The sequence below is a fragment of the Anomaloglossus baeobatrachus genome, chromosome 10, assembly GCF_048569485.1.
Source record: "Anomaloglossus baeobatrachus isolate aAnoBae1 chromosome 10, aAnoBae1.hap1, whole genome shotgun sequence".
In the NCBI taxonomy this organism is placed as follows: domain Eukaryota; kingdom Metazoa; phylum Chordata; class Amphibia; order Anura; family Aromobatidae; genus Anomaloglossus; species Anomaloglossus baeobatrachus.
Genome location: NC_134362.1, coordinates 47,198,069 through 47,216,351, shown reverse-complemented (window position 1 = coordinate 47,216,351; position 18,283 = coordinate 47,198,069). Strand labels below are relative to the sequence as shown.

The window sequence follows — 18,283 nt, the reverse complement described above, 5'->3', positions numbered from 1 at the left end:
ACCACCAGATTCCCTGCCTGTGCCTCCCAGAGCTGTGGAGCTCGTCTCTGAAGTTCTCCAGCGTCAGAAGTGCTGATAGGAATGGCTGCCAGCGTTCTGAGAGGAGGAGGGAGTCGTGGGCGTGCCTTAGAAAGTGCGGGAATCTGGTGCCCCACGGTGCTCAGTGAGGGGGGAGGAGGATACAAAGTATGCTCCAGCCCTCAGCGCTGACGTCCAGTGCAGCGTCCCGCCCTTACCCCTGACTGGCAGGCCTGGGGGCGGGAATATGCGGTACTAGGCCGCAAAAGCCGGGGACTAAAGTTATAAGCGCGGCCGGCAAACAAGCGCGGTCAGCGCGGTAGTCCCGGCGCACAAACACAACCAGCAGCTGCTGCAGCGTCCATTAGACAGGCGCTCTATGCGCCGTCCCCAAGGGGACACAGAGTACCTCAGAGGAGCAGGGCCTGTCCCTGATGATACCCGGTCTCCTGTCCAGCAGATTCCCTCAGGGGCTGCGGAGGGAGCACGGTCCCAGTGCCTGGTGACCGATTAGGATCCCACTTCACCCAGAGCCCCTAAGGGATTGGGAAGGAAAACAGCATGTGGCTCCAGCCTTTGTACCCGCAATGGGTACCTCAACCTTAACAGCACCGCCGACCAGAGTGGGGTGAGAAGGGAGCATGCCGGGGGCCCTGTTATGGGCCCTCTTTTCTTCCATCCGATATAGTCAGCAGCTGCTGCTGACCAAATTGTGGAGCTTGCGTGCATGTGTGCCTCCTTCAACACAAAGCATAAAAACTGAGGAGCCCGCGATGCACGGGGGGGTGTATAGGCAGAGGGGAGGGGTTTACACTTTTAAGTGTAATACTTTGTGTGGCCTCCGGAGGCAGAAGCTATACACCCAATTGTCTGGGTCTCCCAATGGAGCGACAAAGAAATTCATTTTCTCCTCCTCGTTGCATAAGATCTTACCTCGTATTCCTTAAGTTGGCTCAGTGTCTCACTCCATAATACCAAGCGCCTGTCCTTTCCTCCTGAACTGAGCACGTAACCTCCTCGGAGAGCGATCAGCGATGATACACTACCATCATGTGCACGTGTGTGACGGGAGATCTGATATGTGTCTGTGGAACCAGACGTATGAGAAGGAAGGAGAAAACTATGAACTATATGATGAGTGATAGTATACAAGAACTTGGAAGAAATAAATATAAATCTTCTCACTAATAGAGATATTTGGGTCCGGTCCAATCGCTCTTCATCCCAGAGATAATAATATCATGAACAATCCTAAAATACATATTTTCTTATGTTATATCTCACCCTTTGCACCTTTGCCCAATGTCCGTGTGTCCGCGGCACTTCTGGCCCAGGTTAATATCTGTCCCTCTGAGTCTCCTGTAAGGACATCCCCAGTTCGGTCAAACAAGACGCACTGCACATAGCGAGGCTTTTTATACTTCTGTAAAAAGAAACAGAAACAGAACATATAGGAAATAATCTGGGAGAATTAGGAGCACATACCAAACACCGCACAATCAGAAGAACCTGGAAAGCAGACACTCAGAAGAACCTGGAAAGCAGACACTCAGAAGAACCTGGAAAGCAGACACTCAGAAGAACCTGGAAAGCAGACACTCAGAAGAATCTGGAAAGCAGACACTCAGAAGAACCTGGAAAGCAGACACTCAGAAGAACCTGGAAAGCAGACACTCAGAAGAACCTGGAAAGCAGACACTCAGAAGAACCTGGAAAGCAGACACTCAGAAGAACCTGGAAAGCGGACACTCAGAAGAACCTGGAAAGCGGACACTCAGAAGTACCTGGAAAGCAGAAACTCAGAAGAACCTGGAAAGCAGACACTCAGAAGAACCTGGAAAGCAGACACTCAGAAGAACTTGGAAAGCGGACACTCAGAAGAACCTGGAAAGCGGACACTCAGAAGTACCTGGAAAGCAGACACTCAGAAGAACCTGGAAAGCAGACACTCAGAAGAACCTGGAAAGCAGACACTCAGAAGAACTTGGAAAGAAGACACTCAGAAGAACCTGGAAAGCGGACACTCAGAAGAACCTGGAAAGCGGACACTCAGAAGAACCTGGAAAGCGGACACTCAGAAGAACCTGGAAAGCGGACACTCAGAAGAACCTGGAAAGCGGACACTCAGAAGAACCTGGAAAGCGGACACTCAGAAGAACCTGGAAAGCGGACACTCAGAAGAACCTGAAAAGCAGACACTCAGAAGAACCTGAAAAGCAGACACTCAGAAGAACCTGGAAAGCAGACACTCAGAAGAACCTGGAAAGCAGACACTCAGAAGAACCTGGAAAGCAGACACTCAGAAGAACCTGGAAAGCAGACACTCAGAAGAACCTGGAAAGCAGACACTCAGAAGAACCTGGAAAGCAGACACTCAGAAGAACCTGGAAAGCAGACACTCAGAAGAACCTGGAAAGCGGACACTCAGAAGAACCTGGAAAGCGGACACTCAGAAGAACCTGGAAAGCGGACACTCAGAAGAACTTGGAAAGCGGACACTCGGAAGAACCTGGAAAGCGGACACTCAGAAGACATCTTAGAAATAAAAGCAGATATTCCCCCAACAAGCTACACTTGTGCAGCCAACACCTAGCTATTCAATTAGTGTAAAAGCAGTAGGAGAAGCAAAAGTAAGACCCCCACAAGCAAGGGCGTTCCACAATCAAGATTGGTTGCTTAATTGGGGGACACAGTAACCATGGGACGTTTCAAAGCAGTGCCTGAGATGGGAAACCTTATATCAGTACTGAAGAAGGAAGAATAGCAATCCCTCAGGTTACTACCCCAGCAACTGCCGATTGTAGTACCCTTCTGCTAAAAAATGAATCCCTAGATGCAAAGGTAAGAACACCACAAAAGATGTGGACTAAAGAATACGAGTAGCAGCTCTATGGAATAGAAGAACAGACACCTGGAGGAATAAGACCATGGAAGCGTCTATCCCACGGTGGGAGAGAGTCGCACCCTTGCAGGAGTGCCCTAGCTTAACCTGATCTTCCACATTGACAGATCGAAACCAGAGATCAATGGTAGCCCTAGAGGCTGTCTGAACTTTGCCTAATGGGATAACATAGTAAACAAATGTATGAATGGAGCTATGAGAAACAGGTAGAGCTGCACAGCTCTGACTACTCAGATTGTGGAGGAAGATTACAGAAATCAACATGCTGGAAAGCCGAAATGGAGTGCTATCTCTGATCACACTTAAAAGGGAATGGGTCACCAGGTCTTTTACAAATAAAGTAGGACTATCAACTATAAGCCCTCATAGGCTGTATTCACATGATGCTATGGCATCCGCTACGATATGCTAATGACCATCGACTTGCGTTGTGCTGCCAGGGTGAGCCGGGTGTTATGCAACTGTGATCTGATCCTGCGATCGTATCACAGCTGCGAAGAGAGGGAGGGATTAATCTCTCCATCTCCTCTATTGTTAGCTGATACGATTATCGAACTGCACTCTGGTGTCATCTGAGTGCAGTCTGATGTTTCACTCGCACCCATAGAATTGTATGGCTGCGAGTGACACAGCTCTCACTGACAATTTCAGCATGCTGCGATTTTTCTTTCATCCAGAATCTGGATGAGAAAAAAAGCTTGAATAACATTGGTCTGAGTGCAATGCGAGAATTTCTCGCATTTCACTTGTCCGATTCATACGCTGCAAGTGCAGTATACCACATTCTAGAATGCTGTATATAGGTCTGTGTCGCTTAGGGTTAAGGGTACTCGGTCCCGGGCTGTGTATAACTGGGAATGTCACTTTGGTGGCCGTTGCCCGGTCCCGTGCCCTGGGTGCTTTTTGAAAAGGGGAATATTTACAGGGGATTTGAATAATTTTCACACGTGACGCCACTTGCGGTTTTGCGGCTATGTGGATGGAGCCTCCACTGCACAGTTCTTGCTACTGGGGCTGGTGTTAATGGCAGCCTGTATGTTAGGCCCTCCGCAAGCAGGGCCGGGCCCCAGAGGGTAGGTGATGTAATGGGTGTTGGAAAAAGGTAAGCCACACAAGGGGTTTCAGTGTAACTGGTTCTTTACTCACTTTCTGGTGATAACTGGTCACACAGGGAAGGCTGGTTTCACCTTCAGGTTCCCTTAGTCCCAGTGCCGGTTTAGTGACCTGGTGGCTTCTCTCCCCAGCACCCGTCTTTGGTTGGTGGGTCTCCGTGGCCTGGAGCAACTGGGGGTCCCCTCCTGTCTTTCTTCTACAGCAGTCCGTATGACAGTAGTGTGATCCCTGTGGGGTTGGAGTCTCTGGTCCTGTCCCCGGTTCTCCCGTTGCTACTGAGTCCTGGACTTCAAGGTCAGTGAGGTCCCTGATGGTCCCCTCACTGTGCAGATTTTATCAGGTCTGCCTGGAGCTTGTGCCTGACCTAGAGTCCTGTACCCCATTGGTGCGTAGTTTCGGGAGTACTCCACTGGCAACTACCCTCCTGGGCACCAGGTCACTGTCACACTCCTGTCAGCGCTTCCACTCTCCTTCACGGTCACTGCTAGACTCCTCACTGTCTTTCTGACTGTCCACTGTCTGCCCCTCCCACCTGGTTGTCTAGTGGATTAGATTGGCTCCACCTCTAGGCGGCCATCCATTGGTGCAACCCTTGTCTGGTACCAGTCTATGGGGAATGTTGGGGGAAAAAAACAGGGATTATGTGGAGTGTTTGTGTGTTACCGGCACTGGTCTTCTGGGTCCTTAAGGGGTAGGCCCTGCATCCTGGTGAGGGATGCAGTACCTTGTAGCTCCCTGATGGCTTCAGGGGCGCTACATGTCCCCAATCCACTCTGCAAAAAAAAAAAAAAAGATCTTTTATTATACTTTCCTACGGGGTTGTCCAATCTGATGGGCATCACTAGTCTTGATCTGGCACAAACTCTCTTCTTGCAATCGCCATCTTCTTACTTTGTGTGTATGATGCATCCTAAGTCATCCACAGAGTGTCTGCGGCTGCGCTCCTGCAGAACCACACTTCTCTCTACCATGCCAATGGCAGAGCAAAGTGATGTAGTGCGCATGTGCGGCGACCTTTGGCCTTTACCTGCACATGTGCTCTACAGTAGTTTGTTCTGCCCTTGGCAGGGCAGAGAGGAACACCTGCACAGGAATGCAAAAGAGGACACTGTGTGTATGATTTAGGACGCATCATCTACATGAAGCAAGAAGGAGGACAACGATCGCAAGACGAGAGGAGGCGCCGGACTAAGACCAGCGACGCCTGTCAGACCGGACCACCCTAGAGGCGAATATAATAAAAGGTCCCTTTTTTTGCTGTACAAAGCAGATTGGGGACATATGCAGTGTGTCCACTTATATCCTGTCCACCGCCATTAACTTGAGAACGGCGGCAGCTATAGGCATAGAAGTGGTGTCTAGGTATAGTAAAGTAGCCATGTGCTATGCAATGAAACCACCTATAGCGCCACCTGGTGGAAAACAACGGAGTTAGCATGTTTATCTTAAACAGAACGAGGTAGAGAAAAAAAGTGAATTAAAAAAATTGTAGGGCATCATCAAGTCAATACGAATTGGGTGGACACACTGTATACAGCATACTAAAATGGTTTATATGGCTTATTGGTGCTTTCCCTATGGGAAAAAAACCTGGTGACAGGTTCCCTTTAAAGAAGAGGACTGAAGGGCGTCAAAGACCAGAATGAGGTCCCGCTAATACACCAGACCATGCCCGGCCCATGTGGGCTATCCTGACCCATGGCCTACAAATCAAGTAACGCTAAGGAGACAACTTTAGTTCCTAAGTTAACCAAAGCTATGACAGATCTGCTACTCAGACACGCATCTGTCTCCAAATGATACTAAACTAAACTGAATAGCTGGTTGTCGGCTGCCTAGTGGTGGCCTGTTGGAGAGGAGTCATCTTTTTATAGGAGGCAGCATATAATCCATGATTCCAGTGTTCCCCAATGAAGAGACCGAGCAATAATCACTAATATTTCGGTTCTCATATACCATGCATATTATCGGCAGCACATGTGCTGTTTATACTATGATGAAGAGGTGCCGAGTACAGAGATTTTATGCAAGCAAAAATTTACATCACGGACAAATGAATGTTTTGCTTATTTCTCAGATGATTGGTACATGGTCTGATCAGATCAATTGTTCCTATGAACGTTCATGAATTATCGGCTCATCTAAGGCTAGGTTCACATTTCCGTTGTTTTAAATCAGTAAGTTCCGTCAGCGACGGATCTGTCATTTTTTAGATGTCAACTGACGCCACGGACGTGTTTTTGAAAAAACTGATCCGTCGCGTCCGTTACATCCGTTTCAACGGATCCGTCATGATCCGTTTGTGTTTGGGACAGCCCAGTGGGTGTGCCAAACATGCTGGGCATGCTCAGTAGAGCATGACGGAATCCAGCGCTGGATTCCATTGTAAGACGAATTACGACGGAATCGAGCACCATAGACAAACATCACAAGCTTGACGGATTGCGACGGATTCCTGCGCGGTGTGTTAATTTTGACGGCCCGAAAAACGTTACATTCTGCGTTGTTTCCGCCCGGCGGTCACTCCAAAAACGACTGACCGCGGCGCAGTGGATGCAACGTAAGGTCATCATTTGCAATCCGCCACTAATATAAGTCTATGGGAAACAACAGAATCCGCCAAAACGGATTCCGTTGTTTACCAGAGCCGCGGATTGTGACTGATACATTTTAACGGAAATGTGAACCTAGCCTAAAAGGGCCTTATCATGAGAATCCTTCTATAAATCTTCTTGTGCAATGAGCATTGAGAACAGCGTCTAGTTGAGAATCAATGAGTGGAAAACAAGCAATTCAGTTTTAAAATATCACAAGCCTAAAGGATCCAATTGAAGGCACTTACCCCAAAAATCCCTTGTTTCTTAGTAAGTGAGGTACCACTCCAGCTCCAAAAGTGAATATGTGACTTGCCTACAGTGACAATGTAAGAGTTGTCCACGGGATTGAAAGCAACACACAGCACCGGCTCATTCGTGCACTACAAAATAACAGTAAAAGCAGTGTGAATATCACAGATCTCGTAAAGAAGCTTACTGTGAAAGTGAAAACTACCAAATGAGAAAATAAAGAGGTAGAAGGTGCGTCCAGCCAAGGAAATTTGGCTATGATTCTTAATTCTTCTGCACAGTCTCCAAGTGTTATTCAAGTGGAAGAATCTCAGTCTCTGTATTGCCTTGTGTGCACGCTGCATTTTTTGCTGCTTTTTTTGCGTTTTTTTGGGTGCAGTTTTGATCCTGAAAATGCATGCATTTCCTTCCCCAGCAAGGTCTATGAGATTTCAGTTTTTCTGTCCACACGTTGCAGCTTTCTTTTTGGCTGCGTCTTGGTGGTGACCACAAAGATGCAGCATGTCAATTATTTCTGCGTTTTTTGCCAGCGTTTTTGAGCCCTTCCAGTCAATAGATTTGACTTAAACGCACTGGGCAAAAACACTGTAAAACGCGGCAAAAAAAAAAAGCTTGCCAAGGGTGCATTTTGTTGGGACCGAAAATATGCATCTTTGTGGTCACCACAAAGATACAGCATGCGCTCATAGCGCTTCACACGTCCATGTTTCCGGTCCGTTTTCACATGTACCGTAGACACACAAAGACCCATTAAATTCAATAGGTTTGCTCTCACGCACGTGTTTTCATACAGACTATGTGTCCGTGTGGAGCACATGTGTCCGTGTGGAGCACATGTGTCCGTGTGGAGCACATGTGTCCGTGTGGAGCACATGTGTCCGTGTGGAGCACATGTGTCCGTGTGGAGCACATGTGTCCGTGTGGAGCACATGTGTCCGTGTGGAGCACATGTGTCTCTTTGCACCACACAGTGACAGGTTCGTATTCTGCCGGCAGCACGGGTGTCACACAGACCACACACTGATGTGATGTGTGTGACATCATTGTGACATGTACCGGAAAAAACACCTGTCCCTTAAAAAAACAGATTTTTTTTATACTTGCTTGTCTCCAGCACTGCTGTTGCTTTCGGGCCCACTCATTATGCTCATGCATATTCACTGCACTAATCGCGGACCCAGAAGTAACAGCAGAGCCGGAGACAGGAAAGTATACCAACTCATGCTGTCCATGTGCTATCCGGATGTCACATGGATAGCACAAGGAGAACATACACATGGACAAACATAATGACCTGCCCTATGGATCGTCATACACATGTGTTAAATGCATGGATGTGTGAAAGGGGCCTTACAGAGTTTTGTATGTGTTCTATAAATGTGCCCAGTATTGGGAATTTGTCCGTTAATTAATATTAAAGAGTGATGATCACATGTGGAAGTAGAGGGATGGCTGTCTGGGTGTTTATTCCCCTATAAAAATTACACTATTTTTGTAGACAGGTGATGTGCTAGTTAGTCATAACCAATGTAGTAAAGAAACCATATGCAATTCAGCCTGGAAGTGCATGGGGCGTGTCAGTGCACTTGAAAGAATCAGTCACAGTGCACTAACACGCCCCAAGGCACTTCTACTCTGGTATGAATATGGCTTCTATACTGGAAGACTGGAATATTAGATCTTTGTAAATAAAAAGGTATTATTTTTATAGAAGATTAAGCACCAAAATGTATCAGCTTCCCTTTATCCGAGATGCCCCCTAGGACAGGGGTCTTGAACCAGTGGCTCAGGAGGTTACCGGTTACGGGCGGCACAGTGGCTCAGTGGTTAGCACTGTAGTCTTGCAGCGCTGGGGTCCTGGGTTCTAGTACCACTAGGGACACCATCTGCAAGGAGTTTGTATGTTGTCCCTGTGTTTGCGTGGGTTTCCTCCGGGTACTCCGGTTTCCTCCCACAATTCAAAAACATACTCACAGGGAACCTGGATTGTGAGCCCCAATGGGGACAATGTTGCCAATGTATGTAAAGCGCTGTGGAATTAATAGCGCTATATAAATGAATAAATATTATTATTATTATTATTATTACCGCACAAGGCAAATCCCTTTTTGGTAATGTAAGCACATAACTCCTAGCACCGAAGTTTAATTGTCAAAGATTATTTCCACCATTACAATTTATTGTACTAAAAATTATACAGCAAGAAAAGAAGAAAACAGTGATATAGGTATTTCAGGTAGTGAAACGTAACCCCTCAGCTTTGTGTTCATCAATAACAGATTAACCACAGTCATTTGCAATCTAAAATGTCTAAAAATATTGTCATTAAGTGACAGGCACGCAGGAAGTTTTCTGTCCCAACAGCTTTTATTAGTGCACCTTTGTCTCTGCAATCTTGTTTCCCTTCACTGTATCCCAAATAGATAACACATGGTCGTTGCAGTCATCTATAACACCAAGGTATTGGCCAAAGTCCTGTGAAAAGATTAGAAATATTGGGAGAATCGGACAAGCCTTGGCAACTACAAACTCCAAAGCAACAATGAGGGAACAAAAGTGTATATATATATATATATATATATATATATATATATATTATATATTATATATATATATATATATATATATATATATATATATATATATATAGTACAATTTACAGCCAATGTATAATCAGAACATGACATATTCATTAAATCAGGTTTTATGTTGAATTTTTACATTTTTTTCTTTCAATTTTTCATTTCACTACATATATTGAAAAAGAAAAGTCCGTAATCTTGCAATTTTCACACTGTTGCAATATCTTCAGGCAGAACTGCTCCAGTGACATTTGCAGTGGACAAAAGTAGAGCACCACACCCTACTTCAACTCCCAGCAGGGACCTTTTTTTTTCTATTTATTACTGATCTCCTGGTATTTGACCCTGGCCATTTCCTTGACTTGACAGTTTTGTCTCCTGATTCTGTCCCTCCAATTTCTGATCTGGCCAATTGGACTAGAATTGCCTCAGGCTCTCTCCTCCAGCCAGCAATTACTCCATGGACACCACCCAGGGGACACCTAAGTGAGTTCAGATTCCTGTTTGGAGGTTAAATTATAAAGACCGGGGTTCCTCTGGGATCTTCTACACAGAGTGTCTGGAGCCAAATCTGTACAGGGAAGCCTCAGATAGGGTACCGTCTCACTAAACAACGTACCAGCGATTCCGACCACGATACGACCTGGTCAGGATCGCTGGTACGTCGTTACAGGGTGGCTAGTGAGCTGTCAAACAGTCATATCTTCCCAACGACGCAGTAACGATACGGCCCTGTCACATCGCATGATTCAAATCTTGATTAGTAACATAGGCGTGCATCTACATTGCCTTTTCCGCGCCCCCTCTGCTCCGATTGGTGGTCGTAACTGCGTTGTGACTGGGCGGCCTTGCCTTTACAGAAGGGAACATAATAGCGCTTCCATCCTTCTCCATCCTTGTCCATCCTACAGTCCCGATACAGAATGGACTGTATTATGATCTGCTGCAACACGCGGTCCGGGACAAGTGAATTCAGACCTCTGAAATGAGCCGCGATCTACAAGCCAGAACAGAGGATGGAAGAGGCCAATCCGAACGCAGTAGCGATCACCAATCGGAACAGAGAGAGCGCGGAAAACAACGAAGATGCACGCCTACGTAAGTCGGGAACAGCGATGCGTGCTGCCCAACGACCAAAAAATTAACCAGAGCAATGTGTAACGATCAGCGATTTCACAGCAGGGGCCAGGTCGCTGCTTAGTGTCACACACCGCAAGATTGCTGATGAGATCACTGGTACGTCACAAAACCTGTGACTCAGTAGCGATCTCGCTATGTGAGAAGTACCTCATAGACTTCACAACTTGCCACTTGGCCTTAAGGTCCAGTCACACTAAGCAACTTACCAGCGATCCCAACAACGATAGGGATCGCTGGTAAGTTGCTAGGAGGTTGCTGGTGAGATGTCATACTGCAACGCTCCAGTGATCCCACCAGCAACCTGACCTGGTAGGGATCGCTGGAGCGTCGCTACACGAGTTGCTGGTGAGCTCACCAGCAACCAGTGACCAGCCCCCAGCGCCGCGTGGAAGATACTGAGCTTCGTAACTAAGGTAAATATCGGGTAACCAACCCGATATTTACCTTGGTTACCAGCACACGCAGCTACACGTGCAGAGAGCAGGGAGCAGCGCACACTGAGCGCTGGCTCCCTGCTCTCCTAGTTACAGCACACATCGGGTTAATTACCCGATGTGTGCTGCAGCTAAATGTGCACAGAGCAGGGAGCAGCGCACAATGCTTAGCGCTGGCTCCCTGCTCTCCTAGCTACAGCACACATCGGGTTAATTAACCCGATGTGTCCTGCAGCTACATGTGCACAGAGCAGGAGCCGGCACTGACAGTGAGAGCGGCGGAGGCTGGTAACAAAGGTAAGAAGGGAATTTTGTTTACTTACCGTAAATTCCTTTTCTTCTAGCTCCTATTGGGAGACCCAGACAATTGGGGTGTATAGCTTCTGCCTCCGGAGGCCACACAAAGTATTACACTTTAAAAGTGTAACCCCTCCCCTCTGCCTATACACCCTCCCGTGCATCACGGGCTCCTCAGTTTTGGTGCAAAAGCAGGAAGGAGGAAAAACTTATAATTGGTCTAAGGTAAATTCAATCCGAAGGATGTTCGGAGAACTGAAACATGAACCAAAAGAACAATTCAACATGAACAACATGTGTACACAAAAAAACAACCAGCCCGAAGGGCACAGGGGCGGGTGCTGGGTCTCCCAATAGGAGCTAGAAGAAAAGGAATTTACGGTAAGTAAACAAAATTCCCTTCTTCTTTGTCGCTCCATTGGGAGACCCAGACAATTGGGACGTCCAAAAGCAGTCCCTGGGTGGGTAAAAGAATACCTCGATAAAAAGAGCCGAAACGGCCCCCTCTTACAGGTGGGCAACCGCCGCCTGCAGGACTCGCCTACCTAGACTGGCATCTGCCGAAGCATAGGTATGCACCTGATAGTGTTTCGTGAAGGTGTGCAGACTAGACCAGGTAGCAGCCTGACACACCTGCTGAGCCGTAGCCCGGTGCCAAAATGCCCAGGACGCACCCACGGCTCTGGTAGAATGGGCTTTCAGCCCTGAAGGAAGCGGAAGCCCAGAAGAACGGTAGGCTTCAAGAATCGGTTCCTTGATCCACCGAGCCAAGGTTGACTTGGAAGCCTGGGAACCCTTACGCTGGCCAGCGACAAGGACAAAGAGCGCATCTGAACGACGCAGGGGCGCCGTGCGAGACACGTAGAAACGGAGTGCTCTCACCAGATCCAAAGAGTGCAAATCCTTTTCACATTGGTGAATTGGATGAGGGCAAAATGAAGGTAAGGAGATATCCTGATTGAGATGAAAAGGGGATACCACCTTAGGGAGAAATTCCGGGACAGGACGCAGAACCACCTTATCCTGGTGAAAAACCAGGAAGGGGGCTTTGCATGACAGCGCTGCAAGCTCCGACACTCTTCGGAGTGATGTAACTGCCACTAGAAATGCCACCTTCTGCGAAAGACGTGATAGAGAGACATCCCGCAGCGGTTCAAAAGGTGGTTTCTGAAGAGCCGTTAGCACCCTGTTAAGGTCCCAGGGTTCCAGCGGACGCTTGTAAGGTGGGACTATGTGGCAAACTCCCTGCAGGAACGTGCGGACCTGCGGAAGCCTGGCCAGGCGCTTTTGAAAAAATACGGAGAGCGCCGATACTTGTCCCTTGAGAGAGCAGAGTGACAAACCCTTGTCCATTCCGGATTGGAGGAAGGAAAGAAAAGTGGGTAAGGCAAACGGCCAGGGAGAAAAACCATTATCAGAGCACCAGGATAAGAAGATCCGCCAAGATCTGTAATAGATCTTGGCGGACGTAGGTTTCCTGGCCTGTCTCATAGTGGCAATGACATCCTGAGATAATCCTGAAGACGCTAGGAGCCAGGACTCAATGGCCACACAGTCAGGTTGAGGGCCACGGAATTCAGATGGAAAAACGGCCCTTGTGACAGCAAGTCTGGGCGGTCTGGAAGCGCCAACGGTTGACCCACCGTGAAATGCCAAAGATCCGGGTACCACGATCGCCTCGGCCAATCTGGAGCGACGAGAATGCCGCGACGACAGTCGGACCTGATCTTGCGTAACACTCTGGGCAGCATCGCCAGAGGAGGAAATACATAAGGCAGGCGAAACTGCGACCAATCCTGAACTAATGCGTCCGCCGCCAGAGCTCTGTGATCCTGAGACCGTGCCATGAAGGCCGGGACCTTGTTGTTGTGTCGTGACGCCATAAGATCGACGTCCGGCGTTCCCCAGCGGCGACAGATCTCTCGAAACACGTCTGGGTGAAGAGACCATTCCCCCGCGTCCATGCCCTGACGACTGAGAAAATCTGCTTCCCAATTTTCCACGCCCGGGATGTAAACTGCGGAAACCGTGGAGGCTGTGGCTTCCACCCACTGCAGAATCCGCCTGACTTCCTGGAAGGCCTGACGACTTCGCGTGCCGCCCTGATGGTTGATGTATGCGACGGCAGTGGCGTTGTCCGACTGTATACGGATCTGTCTGCCCTCCAGCCACCGATGGAAGGCCAATAAGGCTAGATACACTGCCCTTATCTCCAGAACATTGATCTGAAGGGAGGACTCTACCGGAGTCCAGGTTCCCTGAGCCCTGTGGTGGAGGAAAACCGCTCCCCACCCTGACAGGCTCGCGTCCGTGGTGACCACAGCCCAGGTTGGGGGTAGGAAGGATTTTCCTTGCGATAGAGAATTGGGAAGGAGCCACCACTGAAGAGACGTCTTGGTTGCAAGGGACAGAGAGACGTTCCTGTCCAGGGAAGTCGACCTCCTGTCCCATTTGCGGAGAATGTCCCATTGGAATGGCCGCAGATGGAATTGCGCGAACGGCACTGCCTCCATCGCTGCCACCATCTTCCCCAGGAAGTGCATGAGGCGCCTCAAGGGGTATGAGTGACCCCGAAGAAGAGATTGCACCCCTGCTTGTAGAGAAAGCTGTTTGTCCAGCGGAAGCTTGACTACCGCTGACTGTGTATGAAACTCCATCCCGAGGTAAGTCAGTGATTGGGTCGGTGTCAACTGGGATTTGGGGAAGTTGATTATCCACCCGAACCGCTGGAGAGTCGCCAGAGCGACTGTAAGGCTGTGTTGACACGCCACCTGAGAAGGTGCCCTGACTAGGAGATCGTCTAAGTAGGGAATCACCGAGTAGCCCTAAGAGTGAAGGACCGCCACAACGGATGCCATAACTTTGGTGAACACCCGTGGGGCTGTCGCCAGGCCGAAAGGCAATGCCACGAACTGAAGGTGTTCGTCCCCGATGGCGAAACGCAAGAAGCGTTGATGTTCGGGTGCGATCGGCACATGGAGATAAGCATCCTTGATGTCGATTGATGCTAGGAAGTCTCCTTGTGACATCGAGGCGATGACCGAGCGGAGAGATTCCATCCGAAACCGTCTGGTTCTCACATGTCTGTTGAGTAACTTGAGGTCCAGAACGGGGCGGAAAGATCCGTCCTTCTTTGGCACCACGAACAAGTTGGAGTAAAAGCCGCAACCTTGTTCCTGAGGGGGAACAGGGATCACAACTCCCTCTGTCTTCAGAGTGTCCACTGCCTGAAAAAGTGCGTCGGCCCGAGCGGGGGGCGGAGAGGTTCTGAAGAACCGAGTCTGAGGACGAGAGCTGAACTCTATCCTGTAACCGTGAGACAGAATGTCTCTCACCCATCGGTCTTGAACGTGTGGCCACCAGGCGTCGCAAAAGCGGGAGAGCCTGCCACCGACCGAGGATGCGGTTCGGGGATGTCGAGAGTCATGAGGAGGCCGCCTTGGAGGCAGCGCCTCCGGCGGCCTTTTGGGGGCGTGACTTAGACCGCCACGCATAGGAGTTCCTCTGGCCTTTCTCCGGCCTGCTGGAAGAAGAGGATTGGGGCTTGGCGGAGGGGCGAAAGGACCGAAACCTCGATTGGACTTTCCGTTGCTGAGGTCTCTTAGGTTTGGACTGGGGTAAGGAAGAGTCCTTTCCCTTGGATTCCTTAATAATCTCATCCAATCGTTCGCCAAACAATCGGTCGCCAGAAAACGGCAAACCGGTTAAGAACCTCTTGTAGGCAGAGTCTGCCTTCCATTCGCGCAGCCACATGGCCCTGCGGACTGCCACAGAATTAGCGGATGCCACCGCTGTACGGCTAGCAGAGTCCAGGACTGCGTTCATGGCATAGGAAGAAAAAGCTGACGCTTGAGAAGTTAGAGACGCAACCTGCGGAGCAGAAGTACGTGTGACAGCATTAATCTCAGCCAGACAAGCTAAGATAGCTTGTAGTGCCCACACGGCTGCAAAGGCCGGGGCAAAAGACGCGCCCGTGGCTTCATAGATGGATTTCACCAGGAGCTCTATCTGCCTGTCAGTGGCATCTTTTAGCGATGAGCCATCTGCCACCGATACCACAGATCTAGCCGCTAATCTAGAGACTGGAGGATCCACCTTGGGACACTGAGCCCAACCCTTAACTACGTCAGAAGGGAAGGGGTAACGTGTGTCAGTAAGGCGCTTAGTAAAGCGCTTGTCCGGAACCGCTCTGGACTTCTGAACAGCATCTCTGAAGTTAGAGTGATCGAAAAACGCACTCCGTGTACGTTTGGGGAACCGAAACTGGTGTTTCTCCTGCTGAGAAGCCGACTCCTCTACAGGTGGAGGCGGGGGAGACAGATCTAACACCTGGTTGATGGACGAGATAAGATCATTTACTAAGGCGTCCCCTTCAGGTGTATCAAGATTAAGTGCAACGTCAGGTTCAGAGCCCTGAGCTGCCACGTCCGCCTCGTCCTCCAGAGAGTCCTCGAGCTGGGAACCCGAGCAGCGTGAAGAAGTCGGGGAAGATTCCCAGCGGGCCCGCTTAGCCTGTCTGGGACTGTGTTCCGGGCAGGATTCCTCCGCGTGGGACCTAGGGCCCAACCTGGGAGCGCGCTGCGGCGCGGAGCGAGAGGGGCCTGGAGGCGACGAGCTAATGGGGACCGGGGCCTGTGTAAGGACCGGTCTGGACTGCAAAGCTTCCAGCAGTTTGGCAGACCATTTGTCCATAGACTGAGCCATGGATTGTGAAAGTGACTCAGAGAGTTTCTCAGCAAACGCAGCAAACTCTGTCCCTGCCGCCTGGACAGGGGGAGCAGGTGGGTCTACATGAGCCGAGGGGTCCACTAGTGACCTAGGCTCCGGCTGAGCAAGCGAAACAGGGGTCGAGCATTGCTCACAGTGAGGGTAGGTGGAACCCGCAGGTAACATAGCCCTACAAGAGGTACAGGTTGCAAAAAAACCCTGTGCCTTAGCACCTTTGCTCCTTGTGGACGACATGCTGTTGTGTCCTAGGAGAGTGATCACTGAGGGTATATGGGAAGGGGTATACAGCCCGACCGAACAGAAATATGCATATAAACACGTATCTATTCCGGCACCCTGGGGGGGACCAGCACCGGGTGACCGGTGTGGCTTACCGACCGCTAAAAGCGGAGTGTGTCCTCCAGATTCCCTGCCTTAGGTCTCCCAGAGCTGCAGAGCTCTTCTCAGATAATCCTCCACCGGCAGAATGCCAAAAAACATGGCTGCTGGAGCTCTCAGGGGAGGAGTGGAGCCGTGGGCGGTGCTAGAAAAGTGCGGGAATCTGGAGTCCCCACAGTGATCAGTGAGGGGGGAGGACACATCGAGGATGTTCCTGCCCTCACATCCGACATCAGGCCGGCTGTCCCGCCCTTATTCCTGACAGACAGGTCCGGGGGCGGGATTTTTGCTACTAGGCCGCGATGAAGCCGGGGACTAAATTTAAAACCGCGGCCGACAAGCAGGCGCGGTCGGCGCGGAAGTCCCCCGGTCTTCACAAATCAGCAGCTGCTGTAGCGTCCGGGAAGCAGGCGCTCCATGCACAGTCCCCATGGGGACACAGAGTACCTTATGGATGCAGGGCCCGGTCCCTGAGGATAAATAGACTCCTGTCCAGCAGATTCCCACAGGGGCTGCGGAGGGAGCCCCGGTCCCAGTGAATGGATGACCGGTCAGGATCCCACTTCTCCCAGAGCCACTAAGGGATGGTGAAGGAAAACGGCATGAGGCTCCGGCCTTGTACCCGCAATGGGTACCTCAACCTTAACAGCACCGCCGACATAGTGGGGTGAGAAGGGAACATGCCGGGGGCCCCGTGGGGGTCCTCTTTTCTTCCAACCGATATAACTAATCTGAGAATGCATGAGTGGATGTGTGCCTCCTTCCACACAAAGCATAAAACTGAGGAGCCCGTGATGCACGGGAGGGTGTATAGGCAGAGGGGAGGGGTTACACTTTTTAAAGTGTAATACTTTGTGTGGCCTCCGGAGGCAGAAGCTATACACCCCAATTGTCTGGGTCTCCCAATGGAGCGACAAAGAAATATCGGGTAACCAAGGACAGGGCTTCTTGGTTACCCGATGTTTAATGTGGTTACCAGCCTCCGCAGAAGCCGGCTCCTGCTGCCTGCACATTTAGTTGTTGCTCTGTCGCTGTCACACACAGCGATGTGCGCTTCACAGCGGGAGAGCAACAACTAAAAAATGGCCCAGGACATTCAGCAACAACCAACGACCTCACATCAGGGGCCGGGTTGTTGCTGGATGTCACACACAGCGACATCACTAGCAACATCGCTGCTACGTCACAAAAGTTGTTCGTTAGCAGCGATGTTGCTAGTGATGTTGCTTAGTGTGACGGGGCCTTTACACAAGACTCACACTTCCTGTTCTCTAGACAACTTTACAGCAGCCTCATTATTATCACAGACAGGATTACAGTGACAGATAACACCTCTATGTACAGCAGATAAAAGGATTCACAATGGTGATGTCACAGCTCACCTTCTGCCCTTTCAGTCACAATGAACATTTCCCAAATGACAGCATGTTCCGATTAGAAGCGTAGAGGACTTTTATACAAAATGTAGAGTCTATTTTTAATGTTCACATGACAAAGCAGGAGGTAGGAGTTTTCAAAACGACCCAGTGGCCAGTTTATAATTAATATAGAGAGTGATATGAATAATAATAATATTATATGATATATACATATATATATATATATACACACACACACACACACACACACTGCTCAAAAAAACCCAACAAAATCCTTGTTTAAGTGTTCCCTTTATTTATTTGAGCAGTATACCGTATTTTTCGGACCATAAGACGCACTTTTTCCCCCCCCCAAATGTTGGGGGAAAGTTGGGGGTGCGTCTTATGGTCTGACTATAGGGCTGCGGCCGGGAATCAGGGTGCTGCGGTGGAGCGGGTCATCGGGGGCACGAGCAGGGAGCAGCAG

General features: G+C 49.6%; 1 protein-coding gene across 1 annotated transcript in view; it reads right to left on the bottom strand.

Moving 5' to 3' along the window:
• Positions 1–18,283, bottom strand: part of EML3 (EMAP like 3) — a 159,304-nt gene that overhangs the window by 44,405 nt on the left and 96,616 nt on the right. The window contains exons 11-14 of the mRNA XM_075326548.1: positions 9,259–9,354; positions 6,876–7,010; positions 1,303–1,441; positions 952–1,103 (exon numbers count right to left, since the gene is read on the bottom strand). Coding sequence (XP_075182663.1) covers positions 952–1,103; positions 1,303–1,441; positions 6,876–7,010; positions 9,259–9,354 — 522 coding nt within the window. The remainder of the gene's footprint in view (positions 1–951; positions 1,104–1,302; positions 1,442–6,875; positions 7,011–9,258; positions 9,355–18,283) is intronic.